The sequence below is a fragment of the Dermacentor variabilis genome, chromosome 1, assembly GCF_050947875.1.
Source record: "Dermacentor variabilis isolate Ectoservices chromosome 1, ASM5094787v1, whole genome shotgun sequence".
NCBI classification, from domain to species: domain Eukaryota; kingdom Metazoa; phylum Arthropoda; class Arachnida; order Ixodida; family Ixodidae; genus Dermacentor; species Dermacentor variabilis.
In genome coordinates this window covers 247,241,139-247,263,909 of record NC_134568.1, presented here as the reverse complement: position 1 = coordinate 247,263,909, position 22,771 = coordinate 247,241,139, and the positions used below count along the sequence as shown (strand labels likewise).

The 22,771-nt window shown below is 45.7% G+C and overlaps 1 protein-coding gene across 7 annotated transcripts in view; it reads right to left on the bottom strand.

Annotated features, from left to right (window-relative positions):
- Positions 1 to 1,384: 1,384 nt before the first annotated feature.
- LOC142560578 (transcription initiation factor TFIID subunit 4-like) overlaps positions 1,385 to 22,771 on the bottom strand; it is a 110,465-nt gene continuing 89,078 nt past the window's right edge. For all 7 annotated transcript variants that reach the window (XM_075672787.1, XM_075672810.1, XM_075672795.1 and 4 more), the window contains one exon: positions 1,385 to 2,907. In XM_075672787.1, the coding sequence (XP_075528902.1) occupies positions 2,800 to 2,907 (108 nt within the window). In that variant the 3' untranslated portion in view covers positions 1,385 to 2,799. The remainder of the gene's footprint in view (positions 2,908 to 22,771) is intronic.

The window sequence follows — 22,771 nt, the reverse complement described above, 5'->3', positions numbered from 1 at the left end:
CCTGCATAACCTTCACTGATTTACAAAGGTCTCAAAGAGAAAGCACTGGCAATGTAAGCAGGACACGGCATATGAAAGCAGAATATGGTACAGACAACTTATTTCTTCAAATTTTTCTGTGCTATTCACGCTTTACAATAAACCATATTATCAACAATATGGAAGGCACAATTACTTAAGCAAAGTCTATGTATAATTAAGAGACTGTGCTAAAAGATAAACAGGAACGGAAATAACATCATGGGATCACTCTGCCCCTTTCATGCTTGCTCTTTTTCTAACTCTTTTGCCTTCTCTTAGTGCTGCCCTTTATTGCATACATTACCAACTGGATCAAAAGTCCACGATGTGATTATGCATGTTTTTAACTGCATTACAGAACAGTATAACAAAGGAAAACATAATTCACCCTCTCACAAGACTACCTCCAAAACAGAGACTCCTGTGCAATGAAACATGCACAATTAATAAATTACGTACTTAAATAATTACCTCGTTAGCTGCTTCACCATACTAACACAGTTGTAATGAAAGCCGATATCCTATTACAACAGTTTGGCATTCTCAAAGCTCCTTTTTGTCATGAAGAGAATGTCACATCAAAACAGTTTGTGCTACCCACATCCCTTTATCACAACATGGTGGGGGTTAAAAAATATGAACAAAGAGAATGAGGGACGGGGTACAGTAACCAATGAGCCAGGAGTGACAGGGTAGCATGTAACACTGGAACTGCGAACATTCATAACTCTGAAAAATTGAAAGCACATTTTGTGCAAAATGCGCCCTAATATCCGCCAGATTACTCAATGGGAGTTAACAAATGTTAGCCAAACAACAAATGCAATGTAAAAACCAAATTGAATCTGATATTAACCTGCCATTTAATTCCTCCATAACCAGTTAATTAAGATTACATTAAGAAATGAGCATTACCACACTTTTTGCATTACCTTCCAAATGCACTGTCCAATCATCAATTAATGAGACCACTGTGAGCCCATAAAATAAGAAACAGAGGAGAAGGGTGGGTAGCAGGGTATGCTTTGCGACACATCAAAGCAAGCTTTTGTAAATTGAACTGAATGTGCAGTGTAAAATTTTCCCCACATATTTCAAACAGTTCAGAGCTTATTACAATTTCCTGTTTCTACATGTCCAAGCAACTCGCATATTTACCTATGTTTATGCAAACGAGCATGCATATACAAATGAAAAATTTATAGGATGAAATGTCACGCATGCTCTGGCAACACGGCCTATCATATGTCAAGAATGAACAATACATCTTTGGCTTCGAGAGTGGAGTTCATCTGAGGTGATGAACATCACACCAGAATAGACTCCAAAAAAGAAAAAGTGAAAAAAAAGCCATGAGACCCAGTGTACCATGCTCATTCTTTATGCAGGAACGACTTTAGCATAAAAAAGTCCCATTGCAATTACATTACAGTTCGAAAACACACAGTAATTACAAATTCCTTCAAGGACCGTGTCCCCTCAACAATAAAATCTTATTAAATATCTCTTGAAACATGTGCATACATATGGTTATTTCTTCGTAATGTACAAGCAACTATGAAATATAAGCTAACTATCTGGTATCAAAGGTTAACATGATGTGTTTGTGAACTAAAACAAAAAGCTTTTGCTTTATGCATGTGGCGTACTTACATATACAGTGCACATTATGTTTTGGCGGAGCATAAGAATGATATTTACAAGTAGTATCCACTACAGTTCGTTTGCAGATGGGAAAAGCTTGACATGGTCAGCAGACACTGCACCAATGCAACAACTTCTGAACAGCACCCAATGTGAAATAAACAAGATACCGGGTGGTTGTGAAGCGGTCATAAAAAAGGCATGAGAAAAAGGGCACGATACCATCTACATACCACTGCACGGAGTTGACAGTTGCATCAGTTTAAAAACAGTTCCACACTCAACAATTTTGCAAAGCCTCATTTCTTTCTTTGCTCATGCATCAGAAATTTATACATCTTATCACAGAAGTTATGACAGCACAAAAGACTCCTGTGTAAAACAAAGAATAACCTATACACGGTGAAAAAAAAAAAAAACCTTATACACATAAAGATATTATTATTTGCAATATAAACATATATACAATGTGTGGGACAGGCGAAAGAAGATAAAGAATAACAAGTATTTATAAGTAGACGGGGAGAACTCTGCAATTAACAGAAGACACATTTCGCAGACACAGGCTAACAAAAAATTTCTTGAGCTTACCATGACATTGCATAAAAATGGAAAAAAAAAGTATGCTTCTTGCCAGATGCAGCCTTGACAGCCCACAGAAGACAGCATTTCAGTGATGCACAAATCTGCCAATTAGCTAATCAAAACATGGAAGACCATGACACAAACCTTTGAAAGACCACAAAACTTGCATATGCTACAGTTAAGGATCATTTTAGTCAGATTAAAAATAAATTTAATACATTTTCCCCTGCATTTGTGCAAGACAATACCAATTCACCAAGAGAACATGTAACACTGTTTTTTGAAATGCAGCTTGTTGCAGAGCTCATCCCACTTTGTTTTTTGCACAAAATCTAGACCTTGCAACAAGAAAGTAAAAGAACAATGTATAAACCAACAAAGTGCACTGCTAAACAGGCAGCAATGGAGACATGGCTGGCACAAGTCAACATATCAGGGTGGGCAGTGGATGAAACTTTTAGAAGTGCGCACTCGGTCCACTGAGAGCTGGTGGTTTCTAGGTGGAAAGCCACTTGTGTGTCCAAGGTGCAATTGCATGTTTGCCACTTTCTATTTGAGATAGGATTTATACAGCAGCGTACTGTGTATGCTGTCGCGCTCTTGCTCCATGAGGAACAATATGTCTTTCAAGTTGACTCGTTTCACTCTTGGCCGCATCTGAAAGACAAAGAAGTTCAAAATGGCAGAAGGTCCCAGTAGACCAACCGAAAACCCGTCGAGTCCCTTTGCAGAGACTCCATCAACAAATCTAGCTACTGCACACAAAGCTGCCAGATGCAACTCCAAGTTCAGTGAATGACAGAATTGATAAAGCAGGCCTGCTTCTCAGCAAGGAGCCACTACAAGCACACAATTTGAACTAAAGGAAAGAAAAGACATTATCTCTTCTAATAAGAATATATCATCTTAGTCAGCAGTTTACCGTTGTTTGCATAGAATATGAACATTGGAATCATTATACTGGCAGACACATCAGTATGCTTATTCTTCAGTAGCATCGGAACGCAAGATGCATAATATTACCACCAGACAGAAGTAAGGTTCTGCACTAACTGAAGAAGAAAATAAATATATGCACACAATGGCTTACTATGCCACAACTGCCTTAACTACCATGCCAATTCATTATATAGACCTTTCCATCACCTTCCCTCTGAATATTGCACCTGAGTGAAAAGCACACGTGAGCACATGCTGTCACTCCTGCAGTGCTTTTGAGCAGGGCACTCAAGCAGTTTCACAACACTTAAGAGGGCAATATGACAACATCGTGAGAGCTCCCGTTGGGAAGGTCTATAGCAGACTAGCATATGGTAAACATATCAGTGCTTGTCTTGTCTGTTTCTCTGCCCCACTGTCCATGTTTTTTTGCGCTGCTAGTAACTTCCATACCACAAATGCATGCTAACTTGCCCAACTTTCAGCGGTCTTAAACTAATTTACTCAATCAGTAAAGTGTTTTGTAATTACAATAATGGCAAATGGCAACACAACATAGTGTCATGTATGGTATGAGAATACTAATATTTGTCTTTTAAAAAATTAAATTATGGTGTTTTACGTGCCAAAACCACTTTCTGATTATGAGGCACGCCGTAGTGGAGGACTCCGGCAATTTCGACCACCTGGGGTTCTTTAACGTGCACCTAAATGTAAGTACACAGGTGTTTTCGCATTTCGCCCCCATCGAAATGCGGCCGCCGTGGCCGGGATTCGATCTTGCGACCTCGTGCTAATATTTGTCTTTTATTTAGCGATAAACGATCAAACATGTTGTTAAACAATGACACGAATGAGCAGGTCATGAAATGGTTTTGTAGGAAAGAGAGCTTCATTGCTTCACTCAGTAATATCAGTAATATGACTAGCTTAACTTAGCATTTTATGTAAATATATGATCTGATTTGTATAGACAGGTGTGCATGAACCAATCTGGCTTGTTTAAGCAAGAATGGAATTGATTACTATGGTGCTGTTAGCTAATACATCAAGTGAAAATGAATGACTGGCATCACCTGAGGATTCTCACATAGTTTGATACAATGAAGGGATACTGGCTAAAAAGTTTCTTACTAATATGCTTTGTTCAAATAAAAGCCTGGGTTGAGATCTAATTTACAACAATTACAACACAAAAGTAAGCAAAAAGGCATGCTATTTATTAATTATTCTGAGACACAGTACTCTTAGTTGTTCCGAGATGTCACGCCTGCCCAGCTTGCTTGTTGTTATAAACACGCTGTTGTGCACCTGTACCCCTCAGTTAAGCATATGACCGAAGCAGCCATCCACCTTCCTCGTTTTCTTTTTTTTTTTTTCATTACATATCTGGTACATCATGACCGTTGAACAAACGAGTCTTCACCACAGTAGTAAAAACCAGAAGTCACATTTATTTCATCACTACATTATAAGTGTGGTAAAAGTTAGCTTATAAAAGTGGCATTATGTAAAAGTGATATTGCAAAAAAATTCTACAACTAGGACGCAGTGTGTATAAACCAGACAAATCTGCCACCTTATTACGATGGCGCCAAAATGGCATAGCACACGAACTAAGTTTTATTACTAAGTTAAACTTGCCTTTCAGCAAATTTAAAGGAAATAGCCCATTTTCATGAAGTCCTGGCAATTATAACAAGCACATCTGTTATTAATTAATGAGCTTCCATTTTACCAACTCCAGATCTGCAAGGGGTCCAACTTTCCATAAGAACAAAGAGATTCAAGACTCAGATGGAGAAAAGCAGGGAAGTAAGACAGCATTTTTACAATAACGAATTGATGGCTGACATGCCATTTATTTGTTTGAATAATGCTATCCAAAAGTGCATTTGGAAAGTTTCCCTACAAATGTCAGTTCAAAGGTGGAGAATGTGCATACCATATGCAGCTTCACAACACCACAGCCACCTGTAAGGCACTTCAACTTTTGCGTTTTATTTTAATGAATGTTGAACACAGCTGTATTATGTTTGCACAATAATATGCCTTTATGGATTGCTTGTACATATAGTCGAGCATTGATTAGTTTCTCACCACATGCAAATATTACGCAGCATCTATAAGGAGGCAAGCAGCACTCTGCCTCAACCATATTAAGTGCATTTGTATTTAACCGTCATACAACCTATAGCAACCTATTATTGACACACATAAGGTGCACTCTATGTATGAGGGCAAATCAGAAAGTCTTTGTCCGTATTTTTTTTTTTTTTTGCCAAATTACAGCTGTAAATGCGAAGCCAACATATCCATTTCCAAAAGTACGGTTATGCTCTGCTTCTTTTCTTTTTTTTTTTTTTTGTTGCATCGGCAATTTGCCCTAAACTGTAATTTTTTTTCTCTTGATGTATTCTATATTAACTGCTTTTATTTGTCAATGACGTATGATATTGTCACGCGCTAAGGCAAGAATAAGCAGCAGGATCAGCAGCCAGAGACAAAAATGTCAGACACAAGGAGGACGGTTCACCAGCTCCTTGACTTCGTCGTCTTCAATCACCGTTTTTGCTGGGCACGCAGCGCTGGCTCAAAACACCAGGTGGCATTATGCCCCCTCCCAACGGAGCATCGACTCGATGCTCAAACACAAAACGTACATGGAAACTACACAAATTAGGTAAGACCAAAAAAAAGCGCGGGGGGCACGCGCTAGCACACATACGGAAATGCACACGGAAAAATGTGTTCTGTGGTCGGGAACAAAAAAAAAACGCTTCACAGTTCTTTGGAGGAAGACGCGAGGACAGCGAAAAAAAAAGGTTGTTTTACTAGTACACTTCACCGTGTAAAATACGGCTTGAGGCGGACCACATGTACAGTCTCTGCGCGTGGTAAATAGCGCTTGGACGATGGCAGGTCTCCATCTGGGATCACTTCATAGTTCACGTCGCTTACTCGCCTTAGTACTGTGTATGGTCCGAAGTACTTGCTGAGGAGTTTCTCGCTGAGGCCTCGCCGTCTAATGGGTGTCCAAACCCAAACTTGGTCACCAGGCTCATAGGACACTTGTCTATGGTGGAGATTGTACCTTATTGCATCGGTACACTGCTGCTGTCTTATGTGCACGCGAGCCAGTTGACGCGCTTCCTCGGCGCGCTGAATGTACTCCTCGACGTCAGGAGCTAACTGGTCGAGCTGGTCGGTATCTTCATATGGCATCATGACGTCTAGCATAGTTTGGACATCTCGACCATAAACGAGGCGGAATGGCGGGAAGCGTGTAGTTTCCTGCGTGGCAGTGTTGTAAGCAAACGTTACGTACGGTAGGATTTGGCCCACGTCTTGTGCTGCACATCCACGTACATAGCGAGCATGTCTGCCAGTGTTTTGTTTAGTCTTTCTGTCAAGCCGTTAGTCTGAGGGTGGTATGCAGTGGCCTTTCGATGACTCGTGTAGCTCAGCTTGAAGATGTCATCCAGAAGCTTCGCCGTAAATGCCGTCCCTCGGTCAGTGATGATGAATGACGGTGCGCCGTGCCGAAGCACAATGTGATGCATAAAAAACTGGGCAACTTCAGATGCTGTCCAGCGTGGTAGTGCCTTCGTCTCAGCGTAACGCGTCAAGTAGTCAGTTGCGACAATGATCCACTTATTGCCGGAGGAAGACAAGGGAAATGGTCCAAGAAGGTCCATTCCAACTTGATCAAACGGCGTACGCGGAGGGTCGATGGGTTGTAGAAGGCCTGCAGGCTTGCAGGGTGGTGACTTGCGGCGCTGGCATTCACGGCATCCTTTCACGTAGCGTTTGACGCAAGCAGTCAGTCTAGGCCAGTAGTACAGTTGCCGTACCCTGTCCAGAGTCCTTGAGTAGCCCAAGTGACCAGATGTCGGCTCGTCGTGGCAGGCTAATAGGATGTCGTCGCGAAGGGCTTGAGGTACTACTAGCAGATGTGGTTTGTCGCCGGCACCTGTGTTTCTTTTGTATAAGATGCCCCCTCGTAGGCAAAATGACGACAACCGTCGCGAAAGTGGGCGAGGAATGGACGCGATGCCGCCTTCTAAGTGATCGATGACGGGTCTTAACTCAGCGTCCGATCGCTGTTTAGCGAGCAGATCCGGCCCGCTGAGGGCTCCCAGAAAGGCGCTGCCGTCTTCCTCGTCAGGATTCTGAGATTTAATAGGTGCCCGTGATAACGTGTCAGCATCTTCATGTTTCCTGCCTGACTTGTACACGATGGTGATGTTGAATTCCTGGAGTCGCAGACTCCAACGTGCCAATCGTCCAGAAGGGTCTCGGAGGTTGGTCAACCAGCATAAAGCGTGATGGTCGGTCACAACATTAAATGGCCGCCCGTAGAGATACGGCCTAAACTTTGCGGTAGCCCAAATAACCGCGAGGCACTCCTTCTCTGTGGTGGAATAATTGGACTCTGCACGTGACAGAGTGCGGCTCGCGTAGGCTATAACTCGTTCAGTGCCGTCTTGTCGTTGCACCAGGATAGCTCCGAGACCGATATTGCTGGCGTCAGTGCGTACTTCTGTGTCGGCATCCTCATCAAAATGACCGAGCACGGGAGGAGAAGACAAGCAACGTTGTAGCTCCGCAAAGGCGGTCTGTTGTGCATGAGTCCAGAGGAATGGCGTGTCGTCACGCGTAAGGCGAAATAGCAGATCTGCAATCTTCGAAAAATTTTCAATGAAGCGTCGATAATATGCACACAAGCCCAAAAATCGTCTCACACTTTTCTTATCGGTTGGAGCGGGAAAAGCTGCTACGGCAGCAGTCTTCTCAGGATCAGGCCGAACACCTGCCGCGCCTACGACGTGACCAAGGAACTTCAGTTCCTCGTAACCGAAATGGCATTTCTCTGGCTTGAGTGTAAGGTCAGCCGATCGAATGGCTTCGAGTACATTCCGAAGGCGTCGAAGGTGCTCGTCAAAAGTTTCCGAAAAGACAACGACATCATCGAGATAGACGAGGCAGCTTTTCCATTTGAGGTCAGCGAGAACGGTATCCATCATTCGCTGAAATGTGGCTGGAGCGGAACAGAGCCCGAAAGGGAGTACTCTAAATTCGTAAAGGCCGTCCGGAGTTACGAAAGCAGTTTTCTCGCGGTCACGCTCATCTACTTCAATTTGCCAGTAGCCGCTTTTCAGATCGATAGAGGAGAAATACTTCGCGTGCCTCAGCCTGTCCAGAGAATCGTCGACACGAGGCAACGGGTACACGTCTTTCTTTGTGACGTTGTTTAGCTTCCGGTAGTCTACACAAAATCGAAGCGTGCCATCTTTCTTTTTAACAAGGACGACTGGCGATGACCAGGGACTGCATGAAGGCTGGATTACGCCGTCTTGAAGCATTTCCTTCACCTGCGTTTGAATAGCATGCCGTTCGGTCGGGGAAACACAATAAGGCTGTTGCCGTATGGGGGGCACGTCGTCATAGGTGATGATACGGTGTTTCGTAATCGATGTTTGACGTACCCTCGACGACCGTGCAAAGCAAGAGTGGAACTCAAGCAACAGCTCGCGCAGGGGTTGTCTGTTCTCTGCAGGAAGCGTTGGACTAATGTCGACGTTGCGTAGAGGTGCTTCAGCAGTGCCGATTGCCTCGGAAACAAAACACGCAGTGACATCGGCGATCGGGTCGGCGTAGGCGATGACAGTACCGGGGAAAAGGTGCCGGTGTTCGTAGCTGAAGTTGGTGACAAGAACCTCACAGTGGCCATCGTGGAGATCGACAAGGCTTCTTGCTACGCAAACACCATGATAAGCAGGAGAGACCGATTGCTTTCTACGACTGCTTCACCGTGTATGAGCTTGTCACATGCCACTTCAACCACGACACTTGCACGCGGTGGTAACGTGACAGCGTCATCGATGACACGAAGAGATGCTCGAGGGTGGATGGTGTTGGTCGTCGCTGTGGCGCTTTTTGTCGAGAAAGTGACGAGGCGTTGTCGAATGTTGATTATAGCGCCGTGCTCCCTGAGAAAGTCCATGCCGATGATTAGGTCTCGAGAACACTGAGGGAGAATGCTCAAACTGGCAACAAACGTAGAGCCGCGAATCTGTATTCGTGCCGTGCACATGCCAAGTGGTGTGACGATGTGCCCGCCAGCTGTACGAACTGGCGTGTGATTCCAAGGCGTGGTCACTTTCTTCAGAAGGGTGGCCAGTTTTTCGCTGATTATAGAATAATCCGCTCCAGTGTCCACTAAAGCAGTCAATTCACGACCGTCAAGCAGTACAGGAATGTCCAAGGAAATTCTTTTTCTGGAATCAGCAGGTACTGTCGTCGTCGATGTATCGTCGGTCCGCGTACGCGTCAGTGGGGGTCCTTGAGCACGTCCAGACTGAGCGGCCTCGCCCCCAAAGGTCGCTGTGGTTAGTTTTCTCGTCGTGGGCTGGGCGACCGACCCTGCACCACGCTTGCATACGTACGGCGAGTCGGAGAAAACCGCAGCGGCGAAGGGGAGCGTGACTGGTGTCGAGCTGATGGAGATCTGCGCTGCTGGGCAACGTATTCTTCAATTTCAGGAGGACGCTGGCCGAACCTAGGTCGCGGCGAGTTCGCTGAGAATCCGCGTAGTCCGAGCTCTCGATAGGAGCACTGTCGGTAGACATGCCCAGCTTCGCCACAGTGAAAGCAAAGGGGACGGCGATCAGGTGCCCGCCACACGTCTGATTTCCTCGGGGCCTGTCGGTGGTCCTGGTAATACGAGGCAGCTTGGACGGGCTCTAGCATGGCCGGGCGCGCGGCGCGAAGCGGGGAGGGAGGTGGAGCAGGTTGCCTCAAAGCTTGCGAATATGACATATGTGGGCTGTCATGTCTTAGCGGTCGAGCTTCTGTATTGAAGGGTGGTTCTTTTAGCGCATGCTGAACTTTGTCACGGAGAACGCTGGACAAGGAGCTGAGCGTCGGCTGTGAAGGTACCGACAGTTTCTGGAGTTCTTCGCGGATCACGGAACGAATGAGCTCTCGAAAGAAATCGAAGTGACCCCCGAGAGCTCCGAAGAAGTCCGTAGGTGAGGCAGTGTTCACTTGACGTTCGTATGATGGTGTCCGCTGGCGAAGAGTCTGCTCCATGGTGATGGCCTCGGAAAGAAATTCTGACACAGTCTTGGGAGGACTGCGCACGAGACCGCCGAACAGCTGCTCTTTCACTCCGGGCATCAGGTACCGCACCTTCTTTTCTTCCGACATGCTGGGGTCGGCTCGTCGAAAGAGACGCGTCATGTCCTCGACGTACATTGCGACACTCTCGTTCGGCATTTGGATACGGGACTGGAGATCACGCTCAGCTCGCTCTCGGCGATCAGGGCTCGCATAGGTCTCAAGAATCCGCCTTTTGAATTCTGCCCATGAAGTTAAGGCATCTGCACGGTTCTCGTACCATACACGTGCGCCATCGTTAAGGCTGAAATAGACATTTTTCAGCTTGTCTGCGTCATCCCACTTGTTGAACGCGGCAACACGTTCATAGTGCAACAGCCAATCTTCAACGTCCTCATGTATGGCGCCGTGGAAGGGATTCGACGTTCGCGGATTGAGTAGCATACAATGAATCGGCGTTGTGCCTTCCATACCGGTTGGGGTGGTCGGAGCTGCCATTTTCTCTGGGAGGAGTCCAAACTCAGGGGCTTGTCCACGGATCCTTCTGCTGGCGCGGTGTACAGGCGTAACCACCGGTACGGGGCTGGAGCTCCTGCTGCCCGGAGGGGTTTGGTGCATAGATTAGATTACCCCGCACCTCCACCAGTTTGTCACGCGCTAAGGCAAGAATAAGCAGCAGGATCAGCAGCCAGAGACGAAAATGTCAGACACAAGGAGGACGGTTCACCAGCTCCTTGACTTCGTCGTCTTCAATCACCGTTTTTGCTGGGCACGCAGCGCTGGCTCAAAACACCAGGTGGCAATATATACATGCCCAAAATAGCTCTGAAGGCCTGCCAGTACACTTATTAGGAGTCTCATACAGTGATAGGAGACGGTGGGTGCACACATGTATATTTAAAGGACACATAAGGCATACTATGTTCTGCGACAGTGGCCCCTTTACAAACTTGATATGCTGCCCCGCAATACACTGCATATGCTTGCCCGCGTGACACCACTATATTGCGGCAAAGCTGACTTCTGCAAACCGGCATCACTTGTGCATGCTTTCTGCACTTTGAAGCTATCGGCGAGGATGGTGAAGATGGAGTCGGCGTCAGTGCTGACAGCAGTGAATCTTTTCAATTAAAAACACAGCATTGAACAGCACAAAGCTTCGCAGCGAACGTCCAACCACATAGGCCTAGCGTTGCAGAGCGCACAGTGGCTATGGCTGCCCGCGATTTTGCATGCATGAGCCTCTGGACTTCACTGTGGATTAAGTGAATACTGCAAGAATTGCAGTATTCAGAAGATGGTGGTGCAGAAGATGGTGGTGTCTGAGCATCACAAATCGCTGTCTTTTCTGATGCCTTTTCCAATGCCGTTTCTTATCACACTTCGTCAGTGGTCATAGCCACATTACCTGCATTGTCAATGGGATAATCCAGCCAAGAACAGTGGATGAAGGAATGGCATATAATCAAGCAGAAGGCATGGCTACAATATCGCTGCCATGGGACAGTATTCCTGGTCGATTATTTTTCTGCGACACGAGCACTTTCACAATATTTCATGTGACTAGGCTTTGAACATGTCAATGCCTATGAGTAACAGCGTCTGCTTGGCTCTGTGCGAGGATTGCTGTTGCTCACAGAGGCCCAATGTGCCAGGTGACTGCTGCAGTGCGGACCAGCCAACGAACAAAACCCATGTAAACTGAACTTGACGATGCTGCACAAGCTACATTTCATGAGCATGAGAAGAAAGGGAGTTAACCGAAGGGGCCGATTTTTATTAATTGTGTCATCAGAAGTCAACAAACAAAGACACCAAGGACAACATAGGGGAAATTAGTTGTACTTGCTAATTGAATTAAAGAAATGATAAATTAATGGCAATGAAAGTGGATAAAGAAACAACTTGCCACAGGTGGGGAACGATCCCACGTCTTTGCATTATGCGTGCGATGCTCTCTTATCATTTCTATAATTCAATTAGTAAGTACAGGTAATTTCCCCTATGTTGTCCTTGGCGTCTGTTTGCTGGCTTCTGATGATACAATTTCATGAGCACAGCCACTCACCCATGCAAGATCTGCTTGACGAACTCTTTCTTGGGATATAAGTACTATAAGCTGCAATGACGCACTAAAAGCAAAGGTAAGTTGTATTCAGGGGTGATATTCTCGTGCAATAATTTCCGGTAGCACGTCATCTTCAAGACATTTCGCACATCTCTACATCAGACACGTCAAAGTAGACGAACGAAAAACTTTCTGACACAATGCCAGAAATGCTGTAAGCAGGAACTGCATGCTGCATTTCTCATGACGGAGAACACAACGTGGCAGCCATAGCGTAGCTGCAGCGACAAGCAGTGCAGGAATGTGATTCCGCCAGAGCGTAATGGGCAAAACTTTACTGCCACAGGAGTCCAGGGGCACGATCGGAGATATTTTGTTCGATACGCGTTCTGTTCAGTTGCTGCAACGTCACAAAGCTGCAGTATGCAAAATTTGACAGCGGGGCAGAGAGAGCAGCCAATGAGGAAGCGGTGACCTCCCCGGAAGTTTACCTCCGGCATTTGTCGTCTGCATGCAGACAGTATGCTACAAAACGAAATGTTTCTCATCTTCCAAATGAATGAAATCTTTATCTAAAAAAATGTAATTTTTCTTCTCAAGCCCAAATACGTTTTCAAGTAGTAGTACGTGTGACTACTGCAATTTATAACTATTAGTTTCTTTGCGTCATCCCTAGGTGGTGTCGCGCACAGCAAGAAGAAAAAAGAAAGAAAAAAAACGACGGGAAGAGTGGCGCACTTTTCAAGAGGCAGCGACATCATTCCAGTGGCTCGCTGGCACCGATGATGGGGTCGATTTCTCTGTACAACCAACGAATTATTTGTTTCAAGAAACAAAAACTACGCCAGAATTCACTTTCTGCCATTTCTTCAAACGCGTTTCGCACCGCCACCCGCTCTCCTCCTTCCTCTAGAAACGCCAGCTTAACAACCTAAGTTCCCAACGGAAGCGCCATTTTCTCGAATTAAACTATGGATTGGATTCAAACGTGCCATGCCGCAGCCGCCTGTTCGATCCAATCCAATCCACCAGACGCACCATGCGAAGCCGTATGATCGCTCCAAACTTCCCAGCTCCCATTGGGTTCGGCGCCTAGCAGACGAAATGCTTGGTGGGAGGAGCGTGTAGTCATTTTGACGTCACCAAAAACGTGGCAGCGCCCCGCAGCTGGCGATGTCGGCGCGGAGTAGGCCAATCACACGCGCCGGTAACCGAACGAACGCGCCGAACCACCATCTCCGATCGCACCCCAGCCTATCTGGCAGTGAGCATGCGTGCACCTTGTACTGAGCCCAAGGTATATGTACGAATGGTCACGAAGCACCAACAGAAGCCCATACATCCTTGAATGGTGGCTTGGGTAGGTACGGGAGTGCCATCTACATTTGGCGGGGTCAACTTCTCAATGGGGAAAAATTAGCGCTTGACAAGTGAGGCTTGTCGCACTAAGTCATCTCACACTGCATACATTACATACAAATGTACACAGTACAGACAGTACAAATCAACCGTAAGTAAATGAGAATACTCGCCACAAGATCGCCTGGCAATCCAATGTGAACTACTAACAGACCCATCTGTATTTATAGTCCTCATTTTATGACAGCAGGCATTACACCGGTGAGCCTTAAGAGTTTTGCATGAATAAGAGCAGTAGGTTTGCCCAGATTTTGAACTAAGTACCACATGCATGTGTCCTTAGTACCAACACACATCTGTTATTTCGGCTTCAAGATAAAATCAACACTACCATTGTAATAATAATTAAATAATAATTTCATCTTCACTAAAACAGCCCGCATGCCGCCTGTAGTTTTTCTCTGGTACTGAATACACAACTAAAACATGTTATTTAGTGAAAAGGCAGTTACAAAATGAAGTTACTAATCATATATATATATATATATATATATATATATATATATATATATATATAATCACACACACACGCACGCACACACACACACACACACACACACACACACAGTCGCCGACTGATTTTTCGGACTCCAAAAATTCGGACATGCTCGATTATTTGGTCTGCTTCGCGGCACCGCCATTCTCCCCATAGACCATAATGTATAACAACTGCCGAAAGCTCGGACACCTTGCAACCTCTCGTCGGCTTTTTCGGACACTCCTTGAGCCAACTCGATTGAGAGCATCATGCACCGACTCTGACCAGTGCATGGTTCGACTTGCTGAACGCCATTTTTGTTTTGAACGGAGCCTCCTTCCTGCCCCACGAAGTGGCGCTACTGCAAATCCCTGCTCATCATCATCGTTTCTGCCTGGTTCGTAGGTACAGAAGTTCCGGTCTCAGCTTAGTAAGCCATGTCAAGACAATCCAGCAGCTGATTTGTTTCTTCGTGCACGACAGTGCGAGTAGGCCACATTTTTCATTTGTGCGACTGGTGTCGGCATGACGGCGTGGTGATGTTTGCTTTGTGTGCTGTGTCGAGGTTGCGGTGATGCAACACAGCATATGGAAACATTGTGTCAAGTTTCTAATGGCGCCGACAGTGCCCGCGCAGATGGCAGTGGTGCCGGGAGGCCTAGGATTTGTCACCTTCCGATGTGCTCCCTACTGACACCGAAAATGTTCTGCCGAGACCTGCGCAGTGGTTGCATCGCGATTCAGGACACCGTCTCATTTGACAGTTTCAGAGGTGCTGATACTGCTGCACTGACATGCACAGAATTCGACGACGGTGAGATCATTCATCATTCTGCTGTGCCGCCAGATGATGACTCCGAGTCGCAAGATGCCGCACCATGTGCTACGCTGCCGTCGCATGCGGAGAATGTACAAGCAGTGACTGTGCTTTCAGCCGCCTATAGTGACCGTATGACCCTCTCCGAGATTCAGGCTTATCTGACTGCGCGTAAACGGAACAGTGTGCAATGGCACATTCACGAACCCAAATAAGTGCGTGGAAATAAAGGATTTCCTTTTTTTCCCTTAATCTGCTTTTTCGGACACCTGGTCATTCGGATATTTCCGCAGTCCCCGTGAGGACCGAATAAATGGTCGGCGACTGTATATTATATATACACAGTTTAACGTTGCAATAACGAAATCAGCGGGGAACACAAAAAGATTCACTTTCGCGAGAATTTCGTTGTTGCTCAAAGCAACAGCACAGATAGGTAATGCACCGCAGAACAAAACTTTACTGTCAAAATTCCGTTAGCCTACTTTGCAAGCTTTGCTCGAGGATATAGAACCGCATTGCCGACAGTAGAAAGTGCACCGCATGCGTAGACCAGCAGTGGCAGTACTGCCGTAGCGCAGTATTCTCGGTGAATTGCTTTCGGAGGTACAATCACTTTTGCAAGATTTTGCATAACTCGGCACCGGACGCAGAGCAACAGCGCATGCTCTCCAGCGCACCCTGTTGTCCGCAGGCACCGCCGCGTCCAGTGCCATGCGCAAAAGTGATCGTATCGTGTGAACCCAAAGGCAAACAATCAAGATAATGGCCCTTTCGCGCAAATCTATGTCCGGCGCCAAATCTGCATGCAATGCCTGTCGGGTGGCACCAAAACCAGCGTTCTTGAAGCAAGGGACGCATATTTCCAGATGATCGCTCAATCATGGCCCAATGCATGACACTCCACATGCTGCAACCACCATCTCAGGCACCATAAACAATTCCATGTCGGTGGGACGTGGATTTCCCTGTTTTTGCTGCATTTTTCTCACCGTAGCACACATTATGCAGTGCATTGCCGCAATCACGATTGTTGTTCGAAACGCGCATTCAGTTTCGCCTCACACGATTGGCCTAGGCCTCACTGAGTCGTCAGCTGTGGGGAACGCAAACTGAACGCGCATTTCGAACAATGATCTACGATCTTGCTTAGTAGGCATGAAAAAACCATGGTCACATGTGGGTAGCAACAAGCGTGTCGCTTCAAATAGGCGATCAACAAACAAGATGGCGGTCACAATGTGTTTTCAGCACACTGATCGCTTCCGGCACTGGGTTGTTTTTGTGATAAAAAATGGCGGCACCCACACAAGTGTAATGTGGTGGTACTTTACACAATTTTAGTGCAGAGCAATCACATTTGAGCACATTTTGGAGCCTGCTATCCTTACTCGAGTAGGCAATATGTGGAGTTACATTCCGGCAAATTTTGTTGAGGCAGGATTGCAGTACAGAGACATTTCGTTACCGAGAGGTATGAAATGCATTGAATCCTATGGGCGTTTGCCGGGGATACGAAAATGTTTCATTGTCGCAAGAATTTCGTTGTTGCGGGATTTCGTTACCGCCGGTTTCGACTGTATGTATGTATATATCAATTGCAATTGCTTTTTATGGTTAGGCACAAGATAGCTTTGACGACATTAACATGTTAAATAGGGTAATACCAACTTAGCGTATCTCAGCACATTTCGCCACAAGCAAACTGCAGAAAGCCTGCATAGTTTCATACTCATAATTATTTGTGGCTGGAAGCAAACAGCCTGTGACTTCACATTTTCCTATTCAAATAACATTGTCTGTACTTTTTCAAGTGTTTCCATTAGTGATATAATGGATGCATAATTTTCATCAACTGGTGTTTTGCCCCACGAGATGTAGCCGCGCTTCAATCGTGCTTCATAAATGATCTGACTGCCAATTTGTTTGGAACCGCATTTGAACCTTGCCTTCACAACCATGTGAAAGTACTTTGGAGCCCACGGCATGGCTAGAGGGTAGACCCCTCTACGCTCCAGTGGACGGAAGCATGAACCAGTCAGTAGTCGAGATAAACAAGAGACATTTACAGTATCAGTAGAAAAAAATCAGGGAAGAAATTGATAAGACTGGATTTGTTACAGGCATAGGTAGCAATAGCAGTTAGAGGAGTTTTAAGGGGGGAAAAAAAGATGGTGGAGATGCACACAAAAATGCTAGGATGATCCACCATGTTGACTCTCTGATTAACTGTGGTGAGGTCTTTGTGCTTTGAAATTTGTACCGGGAAACAGAAGTTTTGCCAAATCCAATTTCGCATTTTCATCAAGAGGATGAAACGTGACGTGGAGCTGCAAATTTTGTTGACTAATACTTTTTTCCGGACCTCGGCAGCTATACTGTGACTTTTTAACGCTCTAAAAAGAAAGTGAGCGGTAGCATGCAGAAGACTGTGCAATGCATCTGCAATTTCACCAATATGTGATGGCAGTCAATGATAGCAACCATGTTATCCTGCTGATTGACTGAAGAAATACCCAGTAAGAAGCGTCACAGGAAGGGCCATTTTGTAAACATCAATTTGACGTTACGTGACCCATTGCGATGGGTCGGCACTGCAGATATTTTCCACCACAATCTGTGGTGCAACAAGCCGCATGAATTATGCTAATGAACAACCACAATTATTGGCAGCCGAGAGGCATGCATATTTCCACATTTCCTCATAACGCATACTCATAGTATTTAGATCATTCTCAGGTGATGTTATCATTTATGTGTTGGGCCATCATAGTTTTAAAAAATGCCTTTATTTGTAATAATGTTGGTCGAGCATTGCAAACCTTATGCAACTTTTTGCATTTTTCACGGCTGTGTTTGTATTGTAATCAAGATTAATAACTTTTGACAACAGTGGCCTTTTATTTTATAAAAAGGAATATATGCAAGGTGGCACCTTGAAGTTTCCTCCCACGGTGCGAGTAAGCAGCGAAGTGACAAAAGATTGTAGCACCTGAATTTGCATCACGCAAGCTGATACCTGTGGCCCACAATATGCTATCTATGATATAGCCAAGTCGGGCCGAGTCACTTGCACTTCGCAAGATAGCGATAACGCAGCCAAGAAGGCACGTTCATCACCAGTGGTAGGTCATGCATATGGTCTCAAGGTGTAAAACAAGCACGTTGGCCCCAATATACAATAACTCTCCATTTCCTGGGGACATGCATCCTAGCTAATGAAGTAGATGGTAGCTTGCGTGCAGCAGACGACGGAAGTGAGAACTATTTTCGATTACATAATCGTGCGCTTTCAGATAACTGCTTTACTTTTACTGAGCAGGAAAACTCTTTTGCTTTATCAAGAATGCAAGGTTCAGTGCCTTCATTTCAGTTTCTTAAGCAATATTTTAAGTGTGCGTCACGTTATGAAAATAGAACGGGGCCATCATTGCCATTTTGTACATGGCGTGCTTACGTTACACCTGGATGGAAATGGCAGAATGACCAGAATCAGCCAAGCTAGCGGCTCCAGCGAGAGTGGCCATGTTCTAGGCCCGCGCCAGCCAGTCTAGACTGTACAGCGTCCGATTTTTGCCGATTTACCGTAACTGCGCCGCACGTGAATTGCGTCTGTATTACACGAGTCTATATCCACTCCTTTACCTTGGTCACTACAATGCGCTCTTCTCTGAGCGCAGACAGAGCATATTGATGCTCTGCTCGCTGAACGTAGCCAACCATATATAGAAAAGCAGCTTGACTCGAATACTTCACATTAAAAGAATTACGGGTGCGCAACTACGTGGGCATAGCGCACGAAGCAGCTAGCAGAGTATGCTATATGGCTAGCAGACATGCAGGACCTATTCACTGACACATGGGAAGGTATACAAGCGAAGGAAGCAGATGACCCAGGCACTGGTTTTCACAGCCTGAATAGTACATCACTTCTGGAAAGTGGTAATGGCATCCCCCCTCCCCTCAGTTTCAGTATAGAAAGCATAAATTTTTGCAAGCGTTTTGTGAAGCACCCACTCACATTCCAAGCGTAATATTTCCCACAGAGGCTATTGTATGTCTAAATTATCTGAAACAGAGCTTTTTACGCGATCCAGAATTTTGTTGCAGTTGGCCTTTAAAGCCTTAAAAAAGTTACCCTATTATTTCTTGCACTACTTTTACTATAGTACTTTGACATCTGCAAAGAACTCTCCCATTTGTAGCTTGTGCTGTTTGAAGAATATTTGTGGGCTGTACCACACATTACTTCTACAGCATGGACTGTCACAAAGTCTCGAACGAAGCTTCAGGCCCATCAGTGGAACAAATAAACAGACCCCATACAGGTCACCTAAATGTGAAAATCAAGGTTCATGGTAGTTACTCAAAATTCAGCAGCTTGGTGTACACCTTTCAAGGATCTAAATAGCTTCCTGTCATTACATTTCTGTCACACTTATCTTACAAAGAAAATGGTAAATGACATAAAGAAGAAGAAAACCAGTCTGAGCTTCCCATCCTAATAAGTTTAGAAGTACAGTCACGGACCAATAATTCAGACATGCTCGATTATTGGGACTGCTTCATGGCACCGCCGTTGGCCCCACAGACTTTATGTAAGGAGATGACAGAAATTTCTGACGCCTTAAAGCATGCCTTTGGTAATTCAAACTCCACCTGCACGACTACGTACTAATTTCACCATTGAGGCGAGCAGAAATAGCAATATTCTGGCCATGACGTGTTGCCGGCATGGCCGCAGCATGGTAGTTAGCCATGTTGCCAGTGCCTCCTTAAAACCAAAACTAGCGAAGCCTACTAGTCGATCCAGCACCAACCGTGCACAAACTGCAGAACAATCTAAGTCCGGCAGGCTGTTCCAAAGCTGCATGGCCAACTTTTTGTGGCTATGAAGGGAAAGCCACGGGTGCGTGGCTGCTGCACATGTGTTACCGCGCCTAGTCGGGCAGCATTTGACAGTGCTGTTTTGGTTGAACCATAGAGGAGGAGGAATAAACTTTATTAGTTGAAATGAGCCGACGGTAAAATCGTCCGAGGTGGGCGGCGTCCCTAGTCCAGGATGCCGTGGGCCTGAGCTGACAGCTTGGCCCTGCTCACCAGGCGATGCTGGTCTTCAGGGCTCGAGCTTGTCAGCTGGGCCTCCCACTGCTCGACGGTTGGTCCGGTGATGGGCGGTGTCGATGGATTTTGTTGACATTCCCATACCATGTGGCAGAGGGCATTGGGCGTAGAGCAGAAGGCGCATTTGTGAGTATAGCTCGTAGGATACATGGCGTGTAGCAGGGTGCCGTGCGGGAATGTGCCGGTTTGTAGTCTTTGGAAGTTCACCGCCTCTTCTCTTGTCAGCTGGGGATGCGGGGGTGGATAGATCCTTCTACCCAGTCTGTAGTGGCTCAGGATATCGGCGTATCTTTTCGGGACGCTATCTTGTTGGTCTACCGGTGCTCGTGAACCTGGTGGGATAGCCCGGAGAATGTGATCTCGGGCAGCGGCATTAGCCGCTACATTACCCGCCAGGGACTCGTGTCCCGGGGCCCAGACAATGTACACTTCTGGAAAATTGTCTCGTTTTTCGAGGATGCTCAGGGCTTGTTTGGAAATGCGGCCCTTTTGGTAATTTCTACATGCTGTTTGCGAGTCGGTGATGACTGTGATTAGATCTTCCTCTCGCTGGCCCGTAGTGGCCGCCAGGGCTATCGCCGTTTCTTCAGCGCAGTCGCTGTCTGGAGTGCTTACCGAGGCCGCTGCTACCTCTTGTCCTTGGCCGTTGATCACGCTGATAGCGTGGGCCGCTCTGCTCTTCTACTTTGCTGCGTCGGTGTATTGGACTTCTCCTTGTTTTGGTCCTTCGTAGGCCTTACTTAGAGCTTTCACTCTCGCTCGCCTCCTTTCTCTGTGGTATTCAGGGTGCATGTTTCTATTTCGAAATAATTACCCTAGAGGGAAATGTGGCGCTAGTGTCTACGGAAGCTCTCCTAATCATTGCCTCAACCTAAATGGAAATGATGGGCTTCGGATTGACTTCGATCTTTAGACTAGTGGCCTTTGCTTGCGGTGCAGTAAACGAAGCTATACTCAAATATTTTCACATAAAATCTAATTTTATTTTTGCAGTATTTTATATAATGCACAATACATCTAAACATTGTATGACTTTGGGATTGAAGCAGAATTGAAGCATGGTTTACCACAAGGGCACAACAGGGTATGCACTGTTCTGCAATTCTGTTCCTGATTTAGCGCCAGTGAATTATTTATTTTTACGACAGCAACAACCCTGCATGTACTTATATAAAAATATTCATCAAGTACTTATGGAAATAAAAATGTATTGTGAGAAAGTCTTGCGCCTCTGAGAGAAATGCTACAAGTGTCGTCTGCTACGACGCCTGCTCGCTGCGAACGCGAGACTTTTCACATAGACGACAGGCACTTGCAAACTCCCTCACTCTTTCGAAAAGCTGCGTCGGCTGTCACAACTGCTGAACGTCTTCAAGTATGTTTAAGCAAATCTGCTGCAGTGCTGGCTGGGACGCTTGTGACCTCCTACGGGTATGCTTCATTACATTGTATATTGACGTACTGCTTCTTCTGAAGCGCGCGCCAGCAGCTGTTATGGCTTGGCTTTGTGCTTACCCATTTTGTGACACTAGACTACAAGCAGGAAGCAGCAATCTTTCCTACCCCAAGAGAGTTATTGTTCTCAAATGTCCTGAAACACACATTTCAATGAGCACATAAACTAGCAATGCGTAATGAAGCCCTCAATCAAATTTTGTTGTCAAGCCACTAGAAGTACAAGTGAGTATGTAGTAAACAAAATGCGTTATACAGGCAGTCAGCTGTCTTTCTATTGCACTCTGCATCACTAGTAAAGCAATGTTACTGCTGGGTTATTAAAAACCTAGCACATGTGTGCAGCTAAGCTTTACAGCTTTAAGGCTCGCACTGCAAATATAAGCATGTACAAGAAGCCAAACAGCTGTAGCAAAACAGTAAGTTGCATCTACATACTGACCACGCAAAGAGCAACTGAATGAAAGATGTTACGTGTAACAGCAAGAGACAGGAAGAGAGCAGTGTGGATGCTAACGGGGAAAGCCGATGTTCTATTTGATATCAAGAGAAAAAATGGAGCTGGGCAGGCCATGTAATGCGTAGGGCATATAAGTAGTGGACCAGCAAATGCCGGGCCCATCAGTCATCACAAAAGAAAGTACCAGTAGATGCACAATCATGCCGCATATTAATGAAAGCCCCACTTAAGCCTATTAGTAGGCCCTTCACATTTTCTCCATGCTCTAAAGGTTCTAAGCATAGAACATGTACGTAGTATATCGTGCTTGTATCAGTAGTGCCTTCATTTTGCTCTTCGGAAGTTTGATAAAGCACATAATGCTACGGCGCCAACCTAACACACTTAACCAAGGTCAAAACGATCAAAACACGTCCTTTCAACGTTTACGATGCCATCGCTTTCTCGCCAAGGCTTCGTCACTCCTACCGCAACACAAACATTGGCCCAGCTGCTGGCCCAGCGCGGTATCGCCAGTTCAAACAACAGAACAAAGGCAGAGAGCTTTACGTTGCACTGTCCCACTGTGGGTTATAGCAAGTGCGCTTGCAGCGAAACCAAAACTGCCAAAAGCACTTGCAGACTAGTTCGCCAATCAAC